The sequence below is a fragment of the Diadema setosum genome, chromosome 9 (assembly GCF_964275005.1).
Source record: "Diadema setosum chromosome 9, eeDiaSeto1, whole genome shotgun sequence".
Lineage (NCBI taxonomy): Eukaryota > Metazoa > Echinodermata > Echinoidea > Diadematoida > Diadematidae > Diadema > Diadema setosum.
Genome location: NC_092693.1, coordinates 29607684 through 29631436, shown reverse-complemented (window position 1 = coordinate 29631436; position 23753 = coordinate 29607684). Strand labels below are relative to the sequence as shown.

At 36.8% G+C, this 23753-nt stretch overlaps 1 protein-coding gene across 1 annotated transcript in view; it reads left to right on the top strand.

Moving 5' to 3' along the window:
- The window catches only part of LOC140233497 (WD repeat-containing protein 89-like), a 158635-nt gene extending 143747 nt beyond the window's left edge, over nucleotides 1-14888 (top strand). Inside the window, exons 9-14 of the mRNA XM_072313614.1 lie at nucleotides 1558-1644; nucleotides 2516-2560; nucleotides 3600-3685; nucleotides 4453-4558; nucleotides 5463-5624; nucleotides 14578-14888. Of these exons, the coding sequence (XP_072169715.1) occupies nucleotides 1558-1644; nucleotides 2516-2560; nucleotides 3600-3685; nucleotides 4453-4558; nucleotides 5463-5624; nucleotides 14578-14652 (561 nt within the window). The 3' untranslated portion in view covers nucleotides 14653-14888. The remainder of the gene's footprint in view (nucleotides 1-1557; nucleotides 1645-2515; nucleotides 2561-3599; nucleotides 3686-4452; nucleotides 4559-5462; nucleotides 5625-14577) is intronic.
- The last annotated feature ends 8865 nt before the right edge of the window (nucleotides 14889-23753 follow it).

Genomic DNA, 23753 nt, shown 5'->3' with positions numbered 1-23753 from the left:
CTCTTTTACAGAAGTGAGCAGTTGTTCCTTTTGAGGGGGAAATTGAGGAAAGAGGGAGGGGGTTGCAATTTTCTGCAATTCTAATTTGTTTCACATTCAAAGCAAGCAGTTAAAGTATAATGTGATATCTGAAGCAGATTTACATTGTAGTTAAAAGCTTGAGCTGTTAAGAGGGGATGTTGTGGTGTTGACAAAGGGATGATGGCTACACAATGTTGCCATGGCGATTCTTCAGGGCTTGATTTCTCATACATCACTCTTGACTTTAGTCGACTCTGTTGATGTATGACCTCTACACATGGAAGAGAGAATTTACAGGTAGTCTGTTGATAGGGAGAGAGTCAGCTGACAAGATGAGTTTTGATGACTCTGGCAAACATCCCTGACAGGTCGACGAGGTACTACACAAATAAGCCGCCAAGAGCGGCTCCCCTTTCGATTGTTTGCCAGCCCATCAAATTTGATCTCTGTATCTATCTCGTTCTCTGAAACATTCCAAAGCAAGATCATCTTTTTTTTTTTTTTTTGCTTTGTCTTTCATCTAAAAGCTTTAGGTTAGATGGTTGCACAGTGAGGTGGGATTGGACAGGTCTAAGTTTGTGTCGAGGACTTAAAGTGAACATGTCCATCAATTTTACACCATCTCCAAATAAGCATGGTGCCCTCTAGTGTTCACCAGAAGGGAAGGTAGACCATGACCCCAGATAAATAGATAGAGCGAATTCTATGGTGTAGGAGGTGGCAGGATAAAAAAAAGAGAACAGTAAAGGAAATACTAAAATTGAATAATGCAGAATAGTGAAATAGGGGAAAAGAAATGAAAGGGGGTAAAGAGAGATTGTTCAGTCAAGATTTACAAGGTATTGATGTAACAAATATACAATGGACATATACTATCACATGTATGGCTATTCACTCATATTTCATGCAGTAAGAGCATTGAGTGTTGAATTTCCATTGATGGGATGGAGAGGTATGGATAGTGTTCATAATATGTATGTTAAAGTATAGAGGGCAGTGTGATTTTTCTTTTTTTTGTATAAATATTTTGTTCAAGTATATTTGTATTCTTTTGCATCATTCCTATACTATTCAAAATAGAATAATTTGTTTAAAAAGTGCTAGTCAGATTCACACTCTTTCCACAGAGAACTTAGGAAAATTTCTGTTTACATGAGGTATATCAACAGCTGATGTTTACAAATTGTCAACAAAGGATAATTCTACACAAGAATTTAAACTCAAATGTGATCATGTCCATAAAGGTCTGGATTGAGTGGAGCAGGGAGGGAAGAATGGCACTTTTTCAAAGGCTTTTGTCTAAAATGATACAGATATTTGGACTTGAAACGAGGTATATAAAGGCTTTTAAGTGATGACTTCATAAAATAGACCCCTGAGTCCTTTGGAGCAAGACACAAAGAATTCAGATTGTATTGGAGAATTTACCTCAGAAATACCTATAAATGTACAAACAATAGTGACCTCGTCTTCTGAGATATGAATCTCTTGAATGTTAAGTATGTCCTGAATGCATGTTTGTCCTCTCTTATGCAGAGTCGCATCGGCTGGTGTGGAACGAACAGCGAATACCTGTACTGTCTGACGCACACAGACACCATCCTCATTTTTGACGCCGTGGAGGTAATTTTGATGAATCATGCCGTTGTCTGACCATGGCGGTTAAAATACTTCATTCACGATCATGTCACTGAAAGCAAACAGCGCTGACTGATCATGACCAATATTTTATCTCGTTTTTGGGCGGTAAATTTGTTTCGGAAGCAATGCAATTAGTGTTTTATGCTCTGTGTAATGGAGGGAATTAGCCAGAGTCAAACTTGATGTTGCACGCACAGTTGATTTGATTAGTTTCAACTAAGGCCATGGCTGGAGGCAAAACCAATAAAGACCAATGAGAAACTTGACTCTCCTAATTGCTGACTGAGCTTTAGGTATTGTGTGACACTTATTTGACCTCCAAATGACGGCTACGTTACTGTAGATTATGACTACACTGTTCAGTGGAACATGAAGAGCGCCTTCACAGTCTGTTTGAATTTCTCCACCAGCAGTATAGGATTGCAGTTGCTAATAAGTTCCAAGGAGCATCCACCATGTTTGTGTCATGAGTTAAGATTGTAAAGGTAGATAGACAGAAAAATATATAGACAGATAGGTAGGTAGATAGATGGATAGGTAGGTAGATAGATAGATAGGTAGGTAGATAGATAGATTAATAGATAGATAAATAGAGAGAAATATGATAGATGGAGAGATGAATAGATAGATAAATAGGTAGATAGATACAGCTAGAGAGAGAGAAAAAAAAAAGATAAACAGATCATTATATGGATATCTTACATGTGGATTGATGGGTTTATATCAAGAATGTTGAATATATGCAAATACATGAACAAATATTGCTATGTTTTGAATTTTTACACCAAAGATTTTGCTTTATGTAATTCATCTGTGTCTAATGGCATTTTATTTTTCAATTTTCCTATTCCAGTCATCAGAAATCACAAGGTTTGGAGCAATAAGGGAGTCATTAAAAGTAAGTACAGATGTAAAGTTTTCTTGAAAAATTTAGATCTTTTACATTAATTATCAATGTTTTTTCTCCTGTCTTTCTGTTTACAAAAATCTCCTTCTATTGATACCTTCCATTGAAGAGTTGGCTTTGCTTTCATGATTTTTGATTGATGCTGTCACAAAATGTATGGCTCCTTATATTACAATACAACACCTATGAGAGATGTAGAGTAACAGGAACAGTTGTTTTCACAACTGCAAGATGCAGAGTAGCTAGTGGAGTACACAAACTCCACTCTCTAACTTGAAATGAGTTACATATTTAAAGTATCCTTTAGGATTACAATGGAAGTAGTGCAAATTGCAAATGTTATCATTTGTTGTTTTCAATCATAAATGAAGTTTTAAAGAAAACGTATATCACTCTTATGCAGGGATTTTTTCATATAGACAGCTGTAATATTCATCATCACCAACGTGGATAGAAAAAATGTTACTGTCCTCACCATTCTCAACTACTACATGTATTGTGTGTTTAGAAGCAGAAAGGCATTAACGTTGTGTGAAGCCAACAGTTGTTTTGTGTTCCTTTAAAGAAAAGAATAGAGAGATAAAATGGGACCCTTTTAAACAACTAATTTGCCCCAGACAGTACTGACATAAAATCAGACCATAATAGATCTTAAGCAAATTAAACATTATTAGATATACAATGTGATGTTCCCACGAAGGAGCTCATAATAAATGTCTCCACGAGAGAGCCCATAATGAACATCTCCACAAAGGAGCTTTAGAATACAAATTTTAATTATTATGATAATATTCAGTAATAAAAGTAGTAGTTATATCTCGAAAAAGAGCTCATAATGAATGAATACTCTAATGAGGGAGACAGTATCTACGCTGATGAATTACCTCACTTCCATCACCCAAACATGAGTAGCTAAACCCACAGCAATAGCTCCCTTTCGCTTCCCACATAATTAATAATTTTCCATGCTCCATATATCACTTGCATTGTGTCTTTACCTATACTCTGTGATGTCTGCACCTATTAACAGGAGGACTGCTGTCAAGTGGACTACCTGGTAGATTGTTTCTACCACTCCTCCCTCAAATCCCTCATCGTCCTCGGAGGAACCAACAGGTGAGTCTCCATTTAACCTCTTCCCTGCTGAATACTGAAATCCTTATAGACATTACGCACAGGCCACCAAGTTCCTGTAAGGAACAGGTTAATAGTGGCAGACAGGCACAGTCTTTGTGGGGCTTAAAACTCAGTGTCTACATGTGAAGTGAGAACTGGGGAGATGGTCATAATTTATGTCATCACGCTTCACTACCTTTGGTGTGCAATTATCACAGTTTACCACCAAATCGTCCTTAAATTTGTTTCTACATTGTCAATCCCGATATTCACCATGATTATTGTCCATTTTCTTTTGAATGTATGAGATTAGTACACATTTGTGTTCATTTGCAGAAGGCAATAGGAATAGTGTAAAAGCTACATAAAATCAAATTTGTTTAACTCTGGTTCTGTGTACATAGTGTGGCTCTCAGTGAGAAGTTAGCTGAATTTCCTCACTGATGACATCCAGGTATCATTGGGGATATTAACCCATTGGGAATGAGCTGATTTTACTATAACATGCATTTCCCATAGACATCTGCCCAAGGATACTAGGAACTAGTCTTCAACAGGATAAGGCACATATGTGCAAATGCACGAAAATGCTGTCGCTGAAAAAAAATGAAATCATTTATGTATTGACAGCTATGATTGTAGAACCCAAAGTGCTAATGCATGTTTGTTATTATTTCATGCAATGTTTTATTTTCCTCCAATACCTGTCACCAAAGCAACCATTGTAGTTGTTTTTCATGTTAATGCAATCTTTGACATTCCTCCAGTGGTGACACACACCTCCTGACGGTGGGGCGGGACAGGTTACACTTTGTGCACCCTCTCAAGGGGATCCACAAGGGGGTAGTCAGGTGTCTTCACTGGGACAACCAGGTAAGTATCAAGCGTTGCAGGTTCTTGTCTCCCATTGAGGACAGACTGTCACTGTACCTCACCATGATAGCAGTTGCCATGGGGACAAGTTGAAACCCCTGAAGCTGATTGGCTATCATCATGGTAATGCCTATGGTTGTAATTTACTGTTGTAGCTAGTTTGTTGATATTAAAAGACCCTGGACTTTCATCTTCCATGCTCTTTTGTTAGAAATAAAGTTGCTATGTGCCTTTCATACTCTCTTACATCAAATAAGTGGATACTTCTCAGTTGGAACCCAAATGTTTGTTTGAAGCCTTTGCAGAAAAATGTCACTAAAGTCGGCCTGTGGCATCTGATTTTACTTGTATCCATTATTGTTTACAGTGTGCTCCTGCTGTTATGAATATGGTTGTAACAAAATTTCCTTACGACAAAGTAGAAGTTCAGGTCCCAAAATCATTAGCTATATATCTTATAAACTTTATTTATCAGGCTTTGATAAAATTTCAATATGATGGAAGAAAACTGCTGGTCCCGAGGATGTCCATGTAACAGGAATCACCTGTAGTTTGGATATGCTACAACAATGTATGTATGTGGTTATGATCTATATGCGGTGAAAGCAGTTGACAGCTTCCTTTAGCCTCACCTCTTAAGTACTAAGAAACGTGATAGTTTTCCTTACCAATCTGTCACAAAAATTTTTTAAATTGATAATTGAGAGTTTATTTTGAAGCAGGACAGTTATTTCAGGATGTTACAGATGTGGTGCACAACACATAAACAGCCTTAGCTTCCCATATATCATATAAAGATACCTGTAGATCATGATATGCAGATGAGAATGTACAACTTGGCAGTCCCTCAAACTGAAATCCACCACAAGCCTTCAAACTAGAACATTTCAACTCTCACCATCAGACAGAGACGTTGATAACGGGAGGGGAGGATGGCGTTGTGTCGTCATGGCAACCAGACAGGAATGGCAATCAGACGTCAACGACCAAGGAGACCACCTCACCGGCGCAGAACAAAAGGATTCGGCAAACGAGGAAAGCTGAGAAGAGGTCGTCCCCGCTCAAGGTGAATATGGATTCTGTGTCTGCTTTCTTGTTCTTATGGTGTTTGTTCTTAGCTCTCCTGGAATTATGGAATTATAACATGGATTCTCATCTAATAAGGACCTCCAGGGCAGGGCAAGACTAGATTTCTATCATCATCAGGAAACCGTTACTACTGATTACCTGGTTACTATGGCAACAAGCAACAATCATTATTTCTGTCAGTGTTAATGTCATCATTGCCATTGTCATTTCTCTCTGCACGGTCATTGTTATTGTTATCATAATCCTTATTGTCATGTCAGAATTATAATTTCATCACGGTTAATTTGCAGTTTGTTTGACATATCATAAACAAACAATACACAGTCACACAAAAAGCAATATTACAATCAATGCAATGAACTCGGCTTGGATTGCTCAATAAAGGCATTGCTTTCCATGAAAGTGCCACTGGAAAGGAAGAGAGGAGAATTGAGTTTTTAATCATGATGTATGTCTCCCTTCAAAATGCTCACAGAACAATGAAAAATTACCTGTTCCTTTTACCATGTGGACCTATCCTTAACATCTCATCAAAATCTATTCATAATTTTGTTGTATTATATTGCTAAGAGATAAATGTGTAATCAGATAGACAAATACTGGCAAAGAAAAAGAGGAACACTTTATAACCTCCTCAGTGGGGAAGATAATCCAGTCGCATGTTGAAAGACCCTCACTGTCTACAGAGTCACAGACAGATAGACACACCCACACACTGCTGCTTCAGGCCTCTTGAAATATGCAACTACTGTATGGAGACAATTTGAACTAAACCATTCTATTTTGCTACCTTTGCCTTTTGATATTCAGTACCGGTAATTTTTTTTTTTTTTTTGTGTGTGTGTGTAGGTCTGTGATTCATGATTATAATTTTGTATTCCTGTTTTCGATTGCTGTGTCTATGTTTGTCTGTCATTGAAGAGCTGTATTTATTCTGACCTATATCTTGACAGAGAATTTTACTTTATATGTACATAAAAAGACCTGTGTCTTTCAGTGTGTCTATACATTCCACTATGCATCATGCAATGAAAACTTACATATGTTTCCATATCATTAAAAGAAAACACAGATCCACTCAAATAATCAAGATTGGCATAATTCATACTCAAAGCAAGACATGAAAATCTAATATGATACAATTCAATAGACATTCATGCTCATGCACACTGAAACACATAAACCATGAACATTTGGACAATGTATTAAAATCTTTACATTTTGCTTCATCTCAATGGAAAAGAGAGAAGAAAAATATATCCTAATTGGTCTCCCAAGACTTTGCCCTGCTCACACTCGTCCACTCTACGAGGATACTGCTTTGCTCCGTAGAGATACGAATGTTGTAGCAACAGTGCCCACAAAGACACTAAAATCTGGATGTTGATTCAAACATTCCGCCCTGCAATGCAACCGGAGGTGTGGCTGACAGCTCACACATTCTCTTGCTTGTCCTCACACCACCTCAAACGATCTGTGAAGGTTTTGTGCGAGCCCCTCTAAATAGTCCTCTCAAACTCCCTAATCCCCCTTGAAGAAGCCAAAATTGCCGACTCATCCTGATGGGCCTTAGAAAGGCTTTTCGTCTTCAAGGTTTTCATCCTCTGCTGTTGTTGTGGATGTTCTTGGTTTTGTACTTATGCCTAGCCATGTTCTTGTTCTTTTTTTCGTTGTGCTTTTGATTTTGTTATCATATCTTTTAAGCAGTTTTGTTTTTGTTTTTATTTTGTGTTCACTTCTCTGTTTTCATTTGTGCTTTGTTTTTAATTGTGCTTTGTGTGCCCCCCCCCCCCTTTTTATCTTAATCTTTTATGTGTGTGTGGGTAGATACATTTTCAAATATGTACCGGTAATCAGAATGGTAATGCTGAGGGAAGAGATTCTTTAAATAAAGATGGCATTGATGGATGTGTCCGCAATACTTTAGCCCACCTACCTTGATTGGACACAACAAAAATTATTGTTGTGTGAAGCAGCTTCTAGGTGCTCCGTACAGTTTACATCTGTCCATTTGTTCAGAAGCGACTGCTGAGATTGTGTAAACATGTAAAGTTGAATAAGTTATGTGCCCTTTTGGGGTCAAAGGTGGCTTATTTCTAGATCACTTGTGGCATCAAGAACTTGTTTCCACTCTGCAATTTGAATTTTTTGCATTATTTGGGTAGAGTGGGAGACACATGTGATTCTACTTGTGCATCATAAGTTTTAAAGTGTGATGAAAAGAATATTATAATCATTTTCTTGTGAAAGAAACATTCAGCTCAAGAGCAAGTACATGATGTTTGAGCACTGCCTTCTAACCCTGATAGTATGTACAGTTTATTGGCTAAAACATTTTAAAACCTTTTCCCCACCTGATCCCAAAAATTCCTCTAAACTTGGCACACTTTACGGAAATGGTTAAACAGATACAGGACACAAACAGTCCACTTGTATTGTCTTCCTAGACCCCAATTTTATTCATCTTGTTTCTACTTATTTTTCAAATTCTAAAAACATCAAACAACCATAGGAAAACACAGATCAAAGTGGCAAATAGGAACACGCAACCAATACCTAAGGGTTAGCTTAAAAAAAAAAGAGAGAGAGGGAGAGATTTTTTTTTTTTTTTTGCTCTTCTCATTAGTTTGTGAGAATTTTGGATTTAAAACATGTAATAAACTGTATGGACTTAGTCATATTAACACTGATGAAGTTAAACTGCAACTCATCAAGTAACAAAATGAACCAAGTATATCTTGAAGGCAATGATAATTCAAGTAAGCTGAAAGTGATTAATGCATTTACACACAGAATGTCTTAAAGACACACACCAATTGATATGCACAATTTCTAATAGCAACAGTGATAATTCACAAGAATGCTAAATCCTGGCCATTGTCCCCTCAAACACCCCTCTCCCATCCCAGTGTTGTTGGACTTAGTTGCCATGTAAACAAGTGACCAGGTCATTACTTGAAAAGAGTGGACAAAAAAGAGATAATGGAAGAATGAAAGACAAGGCCCCTTTTTATCAGTTTGTTTGATTTAGCTTTGTACACTGAAGCTAGAAAGTTGAATGACACTATCCACCAAGAATCAGATTTTTTTCCTATTTCCTTCTTGTTTTTTCTTTTCCCTAAAAGGGGGTCTTTATTCTCTGATTTTGTTTGAATTAGTCAGTAATGGAATGAAAAGAGCTCAATGGAAAATTTCCCCCACTCTGTTTGAAAGAGAGCAGCAGCAGAGCGGATCAAGGCATCCAGGGAGGCTATTAAATGTTTGCATGTAGGATCATGCTCCTTGAAGAGGTAATCTTCCAGCAAAGAGAAAAGAAGGGAGGGGGGATGAGGGAGGGAGTTTAAATCAATTTGACTAAGAGAGACGGATCTGCTTGGGCGTGTTTGATCCTATGGGACATGGGATGTGGACCAGTCGCCTTACCTTTCTTCATTGATTCCAGGAAATATCCAACCTGATACAATTCACAGCTTCCATTTTCACACGCTTCCTTTTTTTTTTTCAGTCAATTAGAGATATTCAACATCTTCAAATTGATGTCAGATTTTTGTATGAAATCATCCTCTGACAAAGTACTAAGAAATTATAGTGGAAAATTGTGGATCAAGGAGTGAAAGTAAAATTATCTCTAATTTTCTGTCTGTTTTCTGACCCTGATTGTTGTTGGCAATCTTAAGTAAGTTTGGAATTGACAGTGTGCAATTGTAATACTAAACAGATATTAGATAGATACTTTTCCAGCATTGAAGAGGCATTAATTTTCAAAAAGAATACAGAGTCTGTTTTCAAAAGGTTCTTTTGAAAATACAAATAAAAAAGAATACAGGGTCTATTTACAGGTTCTTTTGTCCCATTGCAGTTGGAAAAATTGTAGCATGACGTTATGACTTACCTTTCAAAGACATGCCTCAAGACTTCCTTCGAGAAATGAAACAAAAAGTCAAAATTGTAAGATTAGAAGACTGAAATAGAATTTATTAAAATAAAACATGACTTGGAATTGTTGAATTTCTCATTGTTGAGATGCAGTGGTTTTGATAATCTAGCACTTGGCACTTGTTATATTAAGTAGTGAAATATCCATGTTCATCAGCACACTTGTCAAATTCTATAGAATTTGACAATTTGGAACTCCCAACAGAACATTATAGAAATCATGCATTTAGCATGATACTGTTTTTATTTCATTTGTACCTTGTTTGCTTGCCATATGATGATTGATGATGTGAACTTTATGTCACATGCGTGGGCGAGGGAAAGATTTTGACCAGTCCTGGACAAATTGAACTGTTGACAAGCCACTATATGTTGTGATATGAATTGATATTCTTTGAACCCCCCCCCCCCAAAAAAAAAAAAAGTAAAAAAAAGAAAAGAAGAAAAAGAAATAAGAGTCATCGGCTTGGTACATCAAATGGCAAGTACATGGCAAGTGAAAGTGTGGCCCTCAGCTTACCTGACATTTTTTCACTTATGCCATTTGTAAGATTTTTATTTCGGTAAATGAGTAACATTTCTGTCTTGCCATCAGCCAAGCGTACTGTGACCCAGGTGTGAATGCTGAAGTAATATTGGCTACCATCTGAGGGCAGTACATCTTTATATGGCCTCTAGTCATACCATGTTGCCTTGATTTGAAGAGGGCAACACAGTTCTAATTGTGAAGCAAAATAATAATTATGTTACAGTATCCTAAAAAAAAATCATGAATGTCATTCTCATCAAGAGAAGCAAACATCCAAAGTAAGGAGGACAGCTTTCATCATTTTCATCTGCAGTTACTAACAAAGAAATAATAAAATACACAGAAAATGTAACATCCAGCTGTACCAATAACTAGGCAAACATATGTTCACTAATTTGATGCAGAAATATGTAAGATTAATGTTCACTTGACTCCACAATAAGCGTAGAAATATGTAAGATTAATGTTCACTTGACTCCACAATAAGCGTTTTCACATCAGCCCGATGTTTCGAAATAGCGCGCTATTTTCTGACTTGGGAAATTAACCCGATCACGAAATAGCGTGCTGTTTGATAATGTGAATACAAATTAGCGCACTAATTTTATCGCTCTGATCGAGAAAATTTCTCAAGTCCAACTCCAGAAATTTCTGAAATAGCGGGATAATTTGCGAACTAGCGCGCTATTTGATAATGTGAAATCACCTCAAGAAATTAGCGCGATGCATCCCATCATGCCTAGCGTGAAAACAACGTGAAGACCATGGCAGTGAGCAGAAGAAATGAACGGTTCCTTCTCTTCACAAATTCGAAGAATCGTTCACGATTCCTCTCCTTACGGCGTCTTCTCTTTTGCATCATAATATTAAGCAGGGTTTCGTCAACTTCCATGACCGATGAATGAATACAATAAAACACAAAACTGAACAAATCTAGAGCAGGAAATTGGCGAAATTGGAACAGCTAATAAACAAAACTTGTGTAGTGTAATGATCAATCGGTTGAGGCAAACCGCACACAAAAATGGCGATCACGCAGGTAATTTTTTTTGAAAGCGCACGCTCTACTGGTATACCCGACACTGTTTGCGTGTGCTTAGCTGTGGACTTAGCTCGAAAAATTTTCGGCGAATTCTCTTCAGGCTGATGTGAAAAGGAAATGAAATAGAGCGCTAATTTGCGATCGCAAAAAAATATCTCGAGCTTGGATTTTTCTTGGGCTGATGTGAAAACGCCTAATGAGGCAACAAAAAATCCATATTCACATTCATGTCATTTTACGATCAGACTTTCACGTTGCCTGTAAATGCCCCAGCACTTTTCAGTGTAAGGTTTGTGTTGCATTGTGTCCTGCTGTATGTTAAATGTTCTGTTTTTGCAATGCTACAAGCATGCCAGAGTTTTGCATTCCAGCACTGCACATGCAAGAGCTATTTGTGTTATCCGTAGTTGTATTTTGTGAGGTTTCCTCATTCAGAGGTATGAGATCACAGATGTATGAGCACACAGATTGAGCAGAAAACACACAAGGGTTTAACCCTGTGTGTGCTGTGAGTGCCAGTTGGCACAGAACACCCCATAATAGCATTGTACACACTGTCCAAAGTCCCAAGCATAGAAAAGGTTAACTGTGCCTACATTTATTGCTTTATTTGATACGACTGTGACAAAGTCCTGTTTACATCTAAAAGTTATGACTAGTCATAAACGTGGGCAGAATGTAAACTCTACAACTGCTAATTTCAGGAGTTGTTGGCTAGCTATCTGGCTGGTAAAAAAATTCCGTCACAACATTTCGTGAGCCAAGTTTGATCTTTCTCATGATAATCCAGCAGAATATGGTGTTGTTGTTACTTTTTACTTTTATTGCCTTCATTTTAGATGAGAGAATCGACACGTATTCCTCTCCTGACACACAGTAGACTTGTTTTGTTAAATCATTTGTTGTTGTTTTTTTCTGAAGAATTAACTTTAAGGAAGGTGCAGCAGTTATGTTGATTTTTTTTTTAGATAAACAATTTTTATACTTTTGTCTACAACTATTATGAGCAAACAAGATCATAACCAATAGTTTCATAGTCTAACATCATTCATACTCTTCCCTGTGCAAATTTTTATCACCCACCCTGTACTACCACTTTCCATTCTCTTCTCATAATTGTCCCCATCTTTCTCTTTTTTCAGTACTTTTCTTTTTACCCGTCACGCTTCTCCCCCCTTATTGTAAGTTTTTGTTGTGTTTTTACCTTTTTGTTTCTATAATTTTCTCTTACATCATTTTGCATTTGTTTCACTCGTGATACTTTTGACAGTGATGAAAAAATTGCATATTACATAACTGCCTTTATTTTTATATCCATGTGGAAATCATCATCCATAGAGCTTTCTTTCATAAGGGTTACTCACTTTCATGGCTTGGCTTATTTTTTATTCATTTATTTCCTGTTCTCTAGATATCAGTCAGTGGGTGACTGTAAATATTTTCTTCTTTTCTTCCAATCTGTATTCCATGTCAAAATTCTGCTCTTGTCTTTTTTTTTTCTTTTTCTTTTTTCTTTTTTTTTTTTTTTTTGGGGGGGGGGGGAAGGGAGGGGGGAACTTGACAAGCAGCCATCCGAATGTGGAAAACTTGATAACTGACAATATTGTAAGAGCTGAGAGAGGTCGTCATGAGTGTTGGAATGGCAGGATGGGGGAAAAAGGGCAAATGCACAGAAATGTTGACTTGAAGGAGAAGGAAGAAAAGAGATACTCCTATATAGATGCAGAAGTTTGTTTTTCTGATTTGCCTCGAGTCAAGTACCAGCTCGGTTGTCACACCTGTATAAGTGTGCTTGCCACTCCCCCTGATCCCCCTTCGCATGATTTCTCAACTCCCTAGCTGCAAGTCATGCTCTGCAGCGGTTGCCTGGCGACATGAGTGTTTATCTATGTTAATCACTTCTCGACACCTGTGCACATTCTCCTGCCACAAACAAAGTCAAAAAGCAAAGAAGAGGGTGAGGAGGGGTGAAGAGTTAAGTTGTCTGGCAGATATTTTAGGGATTGGATGGTGAATGGTGTTTGGATTTTAAAGGTAAATCCTAGTTGACTGCAGAAACTGTCAATTTTTGCCTCAAGTTTGAAGCCTGTGCATAAAAACTGTGTGAAATAACACTGCACTAGCAAGATCTCAGTTGGGTAGTAATGTGAAATATTACGCCAAAAGTTATGACATAAATATTGCAGTCTCAGAGCATATGCAATTGTGGTTGCCACGTGGTGTTTTAGAATCAATTACATTATATTGACCTACAGCAGTATTAGTTGTGTGAGAGTGAATTGCATGCAGCTTTTTGGCTGCATGCGATTCAATACTACTGCTAGGGCAAGATTCTATCATCAGGTACTAAGAACGTTCTGCTTACCCACACTAAACGGAGAGGGTGTTTCAGGAATAAAAGTCGAATGCATATGATTAAAAGCATGTTACACTTTTGATCTGAATATGCTCCAAAACAACTCTATTATCCTAGCAAAGTCATATCAGCCAGATATGTTTCTTAGTAGACCCTTTTGGTATGTTGCAAGCAAATTCCAAATGAGGGACAATGAACTTTGCACCATTCTGAGAACTCTGTTTTGTCTTTAACCCAAACAAAAATTAACATTTCAGCATACTGCAAATGTGGAAATTTTCATGGTACATTAATTTATGCACATTTTGTGCTACTTTTGGCCAGTGGGAATTTCCAAACCTAGGAAAATATCTTCACAATTTTCTCTGCACATTCTGAATGGGTTAACAAAATTGCGCAGCATACTAGTAATTCAAGAACCTGTGAATATGTATCTGAGCCGCTCAGTGCGAAAAATTAATCACACGAAAATATTGACGTTTAGAGTATCTGAACAACCTTTGCATGTTGTGTGATCCTCTGATGGCTGGTTTAACCTCCTCAGATTCACTGTATCAAACTTCCAGTGCTATTGCATGCTGTGGTCGTGCTGTTGGTATGCATGGGTTAAATGCCAATACGTGTGTTTTATTCATAATATAAAGTGCCTTGTCTTTCTTCAGCATGTGAATGTTGCATACAGACATCACCGTGTTGAAATACACTGATGAACTATGGTAGCATGCCCTGTAACATGGGATGGGTCTCCTTTCTTTTTTTCTTTTTTCTCTTTGTCTATTATGCAAGAGATAGGAAAAAATAGAATAGTTTCCCCCCTTTTTTTTTTAAATAAGACAGTTTGTTAACTGTAGTAGTTAATGTGTAAGATATATTCTGAGGAATATTAAGGGGAAGTTTTTGGAGTGATCATTCTGCTCTTAAAAGAATTTTTGCATTGTTTCTTGCATATTGCATTGTGCCACTGCAAAATGTGTGTTCTGCAATCTTGTTCGTGAAACCTTGCACTGTTTCTTGCTCCTTTATGTTTATTCTCGTTTTCTTTTACTTCTCTGCTTTTGTTTCTCCAGAGCCAACCTGAGAAAATTGCCAAAAGACTTCAGAGGATGAAAATACACCACGGATCAAAACCCTACAAGATGTGATCAATCAGACAATCCTCACAAACTGAACATATTTGAAGCTTAAAACAAACCAAGTCCAAAGCAAAATAAATTGCTATTTGTTGTGTGTGTACATACCTTTGTGTGTTGATAGCATTGTAGGTGTCATGGTATTTGTATTTCACAGTGTATGAGATCAGTGTTGATGTGTACAAAACGTTAATGTCTGTTGCATGGAAGTCAAGTACCACTGTAGAACCACTTATAGGATTTCATGTGGGTAGTTGTGTTACTGCCATGCTCACTCCTGACTGGTCACACCTGTGTGTGTGTGCGTGCTATTTTGTCATTGATCTGTGTGCCCCAGGGATGGTCTCAGTGCTGCTGGAGCTGCTTCCAGGTTTTCTTGAACCCGCGGCCCGAGAAGACGAAACTCGGCATCATGACAGGACAGCCCGTCTAAGGCTCCGGCCACGAGGGTTGGTCGTTCGCAAACCGAACTGAGATTCGAATCAAACGAGGTAGCGTGGAATACCATCAACCAGAACGGCCTGCCCCAGGGACTAAATGCCAACATTCCTCACAAGAATGACATGAACGAAGAGAAAAAGATGATAAGCGATAAGGTTATACTACAAGTGCCAAGGTGAAACACAAGTAGCTTCATACCCCCAGACGGTGGATAGCGGAGTGGGAGCACATACTTCCCATGTGCCGTTTGTACTTTTTGTCAATCATGTAGAGCTGTGACTGTAACAAACAGTTGTTTGTCATTGAGGGTCTTCTGAGAATATCACCGTGTTGTTGTGTGACCTAGAGATAGCCTCTTCACTTTACATAGCAACCACAGAGGTTACCCCAACAGAAATTCATCATGTCTGTTAAAGTCCATGTCATTCTTATGACATGCAAGAAATATCCAAATGTATTTGTGATCACAGGTGAGGATCTTATTATCTCAGAAAAAAAACAAAAAAAGTTTTCAAACTTAATCCTGCAAGATTATAACAGAATCCTATAGGATGGATTATATGTGATATCTTATCAAGAGAAAAGGTTGTAGTCCATGATTGAATATGTATTTTGAGTTCTGAGAATAGATTGGAATATCCAAAAGAGGAGGTTCTTGTGATTTTTGTCCATTTTAACTAAAGCAATACAACGTTTTACAAAAAGTGGTTTGTTGTTCTTGTTTTTTTTTAAGCCAAATTAGAGATGGCAGTGTTGTCAATAATGTTTGATATTGATAATTTCCAACTCCAAAGGAGCAAAATTTAAATGAAGGCATTGATGTTTTTGGCTATTCATTTTCAACGATATTGTGGTATTTGGGCAGAAAAATAATTAGTTGCATTGTATAATTCCTGTAAATGCATCATACCTTCAAAAAAATGTCCATTAACAGCCTGACAGCAAATTATTGTTTGCAGTTTCCAGATTGGAGAGCAAATTTATGATAGCATCATTTTCTTAGACATGTTAAACCTTCTATGTGCTAATGATGAAAGTTGCTTTTCTGTCACTTTCGATTGAAAAATATGTATGATTTACATATATAATTTACATATATGTATAAAATTATATCCATCTAGTATTTTATGGGGCTTTAAAACAAATATTCTTGTAGTTATCTTTGGCTCATGTCACCCTTTTTGAAGAAATAAGAGATTTTGGAAGAGACATCTATGCTTATGGTGTGCAAACCATGCATAGATGGGTACAGTTGGTGGTTTTCTGAGACATTGCAATAGTCTAATCACTTTTAGCTCCTCGTTGATATCATGGTATCCTTCAATATTAGAATATCCAAGACTATTTCAAAATTCACATTATACTGGTCTGGTGAATTTCAAAAAAATATCTTATAGTTCTGCTTCTCTTTTATGCCCCCTGGTTACTTCTATCATTCCATGGTATACTGATTTACGAGAGTGAAAAGTGTTTGTTTAATTTTTTTTGTTTTGTTCTGTTTTTATTTTGTTTTTTCCCCTGTATTTCCTTTGTAACTGGGTAAGACAGACCTCAAAACAATCAAAACGAAGGGCGCCCTCTTGATGTGGAAGTAGTGGAGCCAGGTTTTCTGAAGTGGCTGTGAAATAGACCTTATGCATTGACGTCATCACTCGCTTGACAACCTCTCGCGACGCCATCTTAGAGGGCAAGTGAAGTCCTTGACATCGCAGAGGCGTGCAGCTAGCTATGTGCTTTTCCTAGCGGAGGCGATCGCCTCATTCGCCGCCAGTCCCCAGGCTAGTGGCAGTTTTTTTTTTACCATCAAACAAGTTTGACATGACATGACACATTATGCAGCAATATTTGGGTAATTTTCTCACATTGTGCAATCGAAATGCTCACAGCAACTACAGAATTCCTAGGTTATATCGCAGAAATTTGTATCCATAGCGCAACATCGCCGTTCGCTGAATGTATGTCGCCATTTTGAATTTCATTAGCCAATCACATGCGAGGTACGTGTTTTAGTAAAAAACACGTAGAAATCTACCTCGCATGTGATTGGCTATCGGATTCGTAGGTTGATGAGCTGTTACGACCGCTGGTAGTTGCATCTTTTTTCATGAAAATTGTACCAAAATGTTGGATATATCATTAACCTGGTGAGTGCAATGCATACATCAAATGTCGATTTTGCTTTACAAGCTTGAATTTCCCGATCTAGGGCTGTAGATTACATGCAATAGAAAAGACAGTAAAAGAAACACCGATGTTGTGTGTAAATGCCCATTGCCTCGCGTGTAAAAGCACGCTCTAGCAACGCATCGCTTGCCCTCTGAGGGAGGGCGCCCTTCAGTTAGACCGTGTGACGTCATATGCATAAGGTCTATAGTATCATCATGTAACATGTCAGTTTAAACCCATTGGGGACAAGCTGATTTTTGCTTTAACACACAATTTTCATAGACACTTACCACAGGACTAGTAGTATTCAGTGGGTTAGAGCTGTGGAATTACAATATAGATTGTCAGTGCTGACAGCTCTGCCATTCTTCAGATTTCTTGTAGACACCCATAAACATGGGCATATAGCTTTCTTTCATTGCAGTAAACCTAAGGCAGGGCTGCACACTAACCCATTTTTTCTGCTGGTCCAACCTATCTGTCAGACCAGTGGTTACCCAGTTTTTCCATCTTTTACTGGTCCGACGGTGATTTTACTTGTCAGGGACCGTCGGACCAGTGCCAGTGTGCAGCATTGCCTAAGGTTAAAAAACACACTCATTTTTTGAGAAAGAGAGAGACAAAAATATTCCGCATACATTCTTTTCAAACTGCGATGGTTTTTGGTCCAAATTCAGACATTCCTCTTTGTCTTTAACTTCTTTTTTTTTTATAATTGTGACAAGGAAAAAGCAGAGCTGTGAAGTGCTTTGAGAAAGACTCTATCAGATTTCTATTGATAAGTATGATTCCGTTTATTGTCATACCAACCCAAGGAAACAGAATAACAATAAAATTTAGAAGTCATCACTTAGAATGGTTAGAGTTGTTTATACAGGTGAAGAGCAGACGTATAATTTCATCAAAGTTTTTATTAACTTAAAGAAAGGACCACATATAAACTACAAGCTATTTTCACTTCCCAAAGAAGCATAAATATTTTGGACTGGGCTAGGTCTCATTTTGGAATGCATAACTTCTTGTCCTCTGCTAGCTCTCATTTAATGATTTTGACTGAAAATTTAGGTAAAGGACATACTTGCAGTAAAAAGTTGACTATCTTTATTAAAACAGATTGATAAACTAGTGAGCCCTGTATTTATTTGTTGTCAAAAATGTACCTTAATGTGTTAACTCTTCAATTTGCGCGAATGCATCACTACATAAATGCAAATTTTCATTTTGTACAGATGTGTGTTTAATTCATATATTGAAAGAGAAAATCAGAAATATGCAGATGGAAATACACGTATGTTATATTCAGTATTTCAACCCAAGTGTCAGTGCAGAATGCCACAAAGTATTATGTGTTGCATTTGACATGTCTGCAGCTGTCTTTGGAATGATACTTTTATGTATACTCATGCATGTGCTTTAGGGGAGGGCAGTCCTACGGAAATCTTGATGATCTTGGAGAATAAAATGTCAATAACATTTTCTTTCTTTCTTTTTTTCTTTTCATGAATGGCAAATTCATCCCCAAATTGCTGAAAATAGAATCACATAGACACAAAAGCAACTGATAAATGAAATTTGCGAAAAAGCAGACGAGTACAAAAAGATGTGTGACTATTCTGTCTTCGTGTGATTCTATTCAGACACTATGTTCTTGATACGTGTTTATCAGTTTAAGCAGAATTACTGGAAACCTGTCATGAAAACATAAAAGTGATGTGAAAAAGGCAGTGGCATTCCCCTTATAGTATGAAGTATTAAAGATCTTTTGAAAACAGCTACAAAGTCAAATGGCCACTTCAGAATTTTCTTTAGTTCTCCCATTTTGCAATTGGAGACTATATTTTTATGGACATTCCAAGTATGATGAATTTCTTGATAATTTTCCAAAATGTTTGATATTTTTGTTCCTGATTCTTCAGCTTTTATTTGAGAACTATGTTTTGTGTGCAGTACAGTCTGTGTCAATCAGTCAATACAGTATGCATGATATGTCTTCATCTGAAAATGGTGTGAAAATTTCAGCTTGTAAAATGTTTGCAGTTTGTTATTGTACCTGTTTACAATACTTTCTTTGTCTTGTGTCATTTTCTTCTTCTTTTTAATATTCATCAAAAATTTTTATTTCTAGCATTTCAGCATAGCAAGTAAGCTTTACTACAAATACCAAATATCCGTAAATTACATCTAACTGGTGGAAGCATACCAGTGTGCATAACACAGACATATTCACAAATCATTTAATGTTTATGTCAATGGGGAATGCCTTCTTTTTCAAAGAGGACAAATACTATATGACCCAAAAATATTACAATGGTACTTTCTGCAATTGTAACTGAAAGTAGTGAATCAATCAAAATACAATTTCAGGGTATGAAATTATAACTTCTTACTTACTTCTGTCAGAATGCCCCATTTCATTTGCTTCAGTGGTAACAGAGAAGTGGAGATCTTTGTAAAGCATGTCAGAAGTTCCTTTCCTCTAAGTTTTGTAAAGGGATGTGTTGTCCATTGTGTTCACACCTTACAGATACCAAGTTGTTTATTGTGTTCTCTCACAAAAATATCTTTTTCAGAAGTTACTGCTTGTTTCCTTTCATTTTCAACCAAAGTGATAAGAAATGAATAACTTCAAAATGGATACCGATTTCTGAGTTTTGCAAAAATTATTAAGGTGTGAAAATCATTGATTAAAGAAAGATATTAAATTATTTGCTCATTGAAGACTGAGTTTAGGTCTTCTTCCTTTCTTGCCTCACTCTTTTACTGTTTTCTTTTTATTATGCCTCCGCAACGAAGTGGCCGGAGGCATTATGTTTTCGGGTCGTCCGTCCGTCCTGTTTTGTTTTTGTCGATATCTCAAGAACCGTGTGGTGGTTTTACATCAAACTTGGCATGAGGGTATATCCTTGGGGGATAATACTTTGTGTGGATTTTAGGGTCACAGGGTCAAAGGTCAAAGGTCACAGGTTATTTTGTGAAAAAAAAATTGAAATTTCATGTTTTTCTCCATATCTCGCAAATGGTTCAAGGTATCTTCATGAAACTTAGTATATATGCTTGTACCGATGGGCAGTGATTATCTAGGGAAGTTGGGGGTCATGGGTCAAAGGTCAGGGGGTCAAAGGTCAAGGTCAATTCCTCAAAATATCACTACTTTCCTTATATTTATGCAATGAATGAAGGTTTTTTTTTTTTTAACTTGATGTATACATGTATTACCCAATATATATATATTCTGTGGGAAGTTTCTTGCCAAAAGGTCAATGGTCAAAAGGTCAAAGGTCAAGTGAAAATGCTGAATTGCACTTTTTCCTCCATATCTCAAAAGTAACTCAAGGTATCATCATGAAACTTACATATTTATGCATGTTCAACCTAACAGTGATTCTCTTTGGAACTGTGAGGTCAAAGGTCAATGGCCAGGTTTAGATAATGCTATTTTCCCATTTGATGACTGAAATTATACTTTCTCTCAATACCTTGAAAAATTACTCAATGCATAAACTTATAAAAGGGTCAAAAGTCAAGTAAAAATCATCAGTTCCCCAAATACCTGCACTCTGACATTTTAATCATTCATCCAATTGAACCTAGTTCTAGGAAAGTGAACATTCAGCACATTTGTGTCAAACCTGTCATTTTAATATTTTGCCAATTGTTTGAAACTGTCATCACACATTGTCAAGACATTGTACTATAGACCTATTAGGAGAACCATGCATTATGGCGGAGGCATATCAGTCGCCGTAGCGATATATCTAGTTTTCTTTGTTTTTTCATCAAGATGACCATGATAGCAATATTTACATATTTATACATTTGTGTACTCACATATTGATGTAATGCTATGGACAAAATTTGAATTCATTTGTTGGTTACCCTGTCAGTTGTGAGCAAAATATGTTTAGTCTTATGGATGCCAAGAGCATCCAAGTGCTAAACTTGGGAGAAATGACCCCATGACATGCTTTACAATGATCCACATTTCTCCATGACCACTAAATCAATATGAATTGGGTTTTCTTCAAAATGTAGGTAAAAAGTTATAGTTCTATACCCTGATCTAGTATTTAGATAGTAGAATTACTTTGAAAGTTATCGATATAAAAATTGCGGGTGTATCTTCTTTTTTTTGGGGGGGGGGGGGGCATACTGTACATGAAAATAACATCTATGTTTACTGATTTTGTCTTTCTACAGTAAGTTGAGTTGAAGATATTTGTGTGAAATATTATGTTGACTTTATATTGAAAATAATGTACATATTATCATTTCTGTGAATACATACTTTTCTTACTCAGATATGGGATGATGTATGTGTACAGATTAATTATTTCCAGAAAACTACATCAAATGTACTCTCGATAGGCATAGATAGCACCTGTCTGTATTGTAGGGCAATTACCATATACTCCTCATCTATGGTCTTCATGAATAGATTGGCAAGTGTAGCCTCATGAACTGTGGACAATTTCTGTTTCAAAAAGGAAAAAAAAAAATCAGAACACATGTTGTTTCAGGAAGGGATAATTCATTCGTGAAGTTGATTTTTTTTTTTTTTTTTACTAATCCAATTGTATAGTATTCCCTTTTTCATTTTTTTTCACAGTGACAATTTTAACTTGTCATTTCAAAATTATGACATGAGATGAAAACATCCTCTAATATTTTTAAAGATAATGTTATTTTGACTGCTTTGTTCTCATTTTGCCACAGCGTGAATTGTTTGTGTAGCTATTTTCGTAGTATTTTCTTAATTGGTAGTATGAACAGCTAGTATGAAGCTGAATTAAACAAGACAGGTAGTGACAACTTCTTGTTGAATTTTGAACATTATCAAATAAAAAGTGATTGTCAATCAAGATTCACAGAGTTTCTATAATAATGAATGCAAATTTCAGTAGAATACATTACTTTCAAAATGTCAAGACAGATTAATCATTGAAAATACATTAATATCATATTCAACATGAAAATAAGTACTCATAACCATGACATTTATGCATCACTTTCCAACACTGAACTTTCTCCATTATATTATCTTCTTTTATTCCACTTTCCAGATTACCTGTCACCATCATTTAGGATTATCCACACTTTCCATCAATCAAACAAATAAACAAATAAACCAAAAAAAAAAGTTGGTGTTGATTTTTTACTCTTGTGGCAGCTTGTTGGGATATGATTACAATGAGCAATGTATTATGACTGGTAAGTTTTGTTTTCAAGATTTTTTGTTTAGAATTATCACAATATTTTTTTTTAAGTGATGGTATTGTAGGGATTTACATCTTCAAGTTTTGATGTATTTGGTATATTGTGCATCTGATGCATCACGCGTTACCCCGGGGTACCGTAGTACCCCGGGTAACCGCGTTGTGTAGCGCCACCTCACGTCCACTCGAGGACAGCCAGAGAAAAATGCATGCACTGTGTGTGCGTGTACATAGTCATTCCCATGCCACTGCGCGCGTGCATGGAAGCTGCGATACCACTAGCATGTGCTTTAGTGCAGTGCAGTGCAGTGGCTAGGGCGCGCTAGCTCCAGCACCAAAATAATTTCCTCTTTTTGGCACCCAGGGTACAACCTTTTTAAAAAAATAAATAATTCAACAAAATGGCTGATTTTTGTTTGGTACCCCGGGATACCATTTAGGTCATCATCTGCTTAACGACCATTATGTTTAAGTAGTAAAACTTTGCTGCATTTTATTTTTGTTTTGGGTATGTAGAGGGGAATAATGGGTAATTTCCCCTATTTTTCCTTATTTCTGTGCAGTCTATTTATGACCCATATCATGTAGCATTCCACTATAGGGAGTTAATCTTAATTCATGTGCTTGCATCTTGCTGCTGTACTGATTTTTATTATCACAGTGTGTTCTATAGTCTTCAGCTTGCCACTGGACATTACTTTAACAAGGCCATTCTATCAGCTTATTGCATGTTGGAATCTATTCATGTGCATGTACATTTGGGGGAATAGTTTCATAAAATTGTATTACTTTTCTTTTACAAAAGCTACATTTTGCCTTCATTTTGTGATTTTTACTCTTATTTTTATGATTTGCTATTGTGGATATTGATTGATCTACTTCTGTTGTTGTTTGGGAGCCTGGTGTTTTGTTAGGCTTTTATGGTATCAGATGACATTACAACCTGTATTTCAACAATGTCTATGTATCTCTTGAGACATATACATACATGTACATGTACTACAAATGCAATCATTGTTATATGAGATAAACATGACCTGTATTGTTATACACATACTTTGTTTCCAGCCCCATTTGTCAGAGTTATTTTCAGATCTGCTTCATTATCATATTATCATATCTTATCACATAATTCAGGGCTTGACATTATAGCAGTGGCCCATGGCCACTAAAAATTTGTGTCTGGCCACCAAATTTAACTTTTGGTTTCCCGATCGGGCAACTAAGATTGAGAATAGGAGTTTTACATTTTGCTTTTATTTTTGGTCGTTACACATCTTTTACAGGCCACCA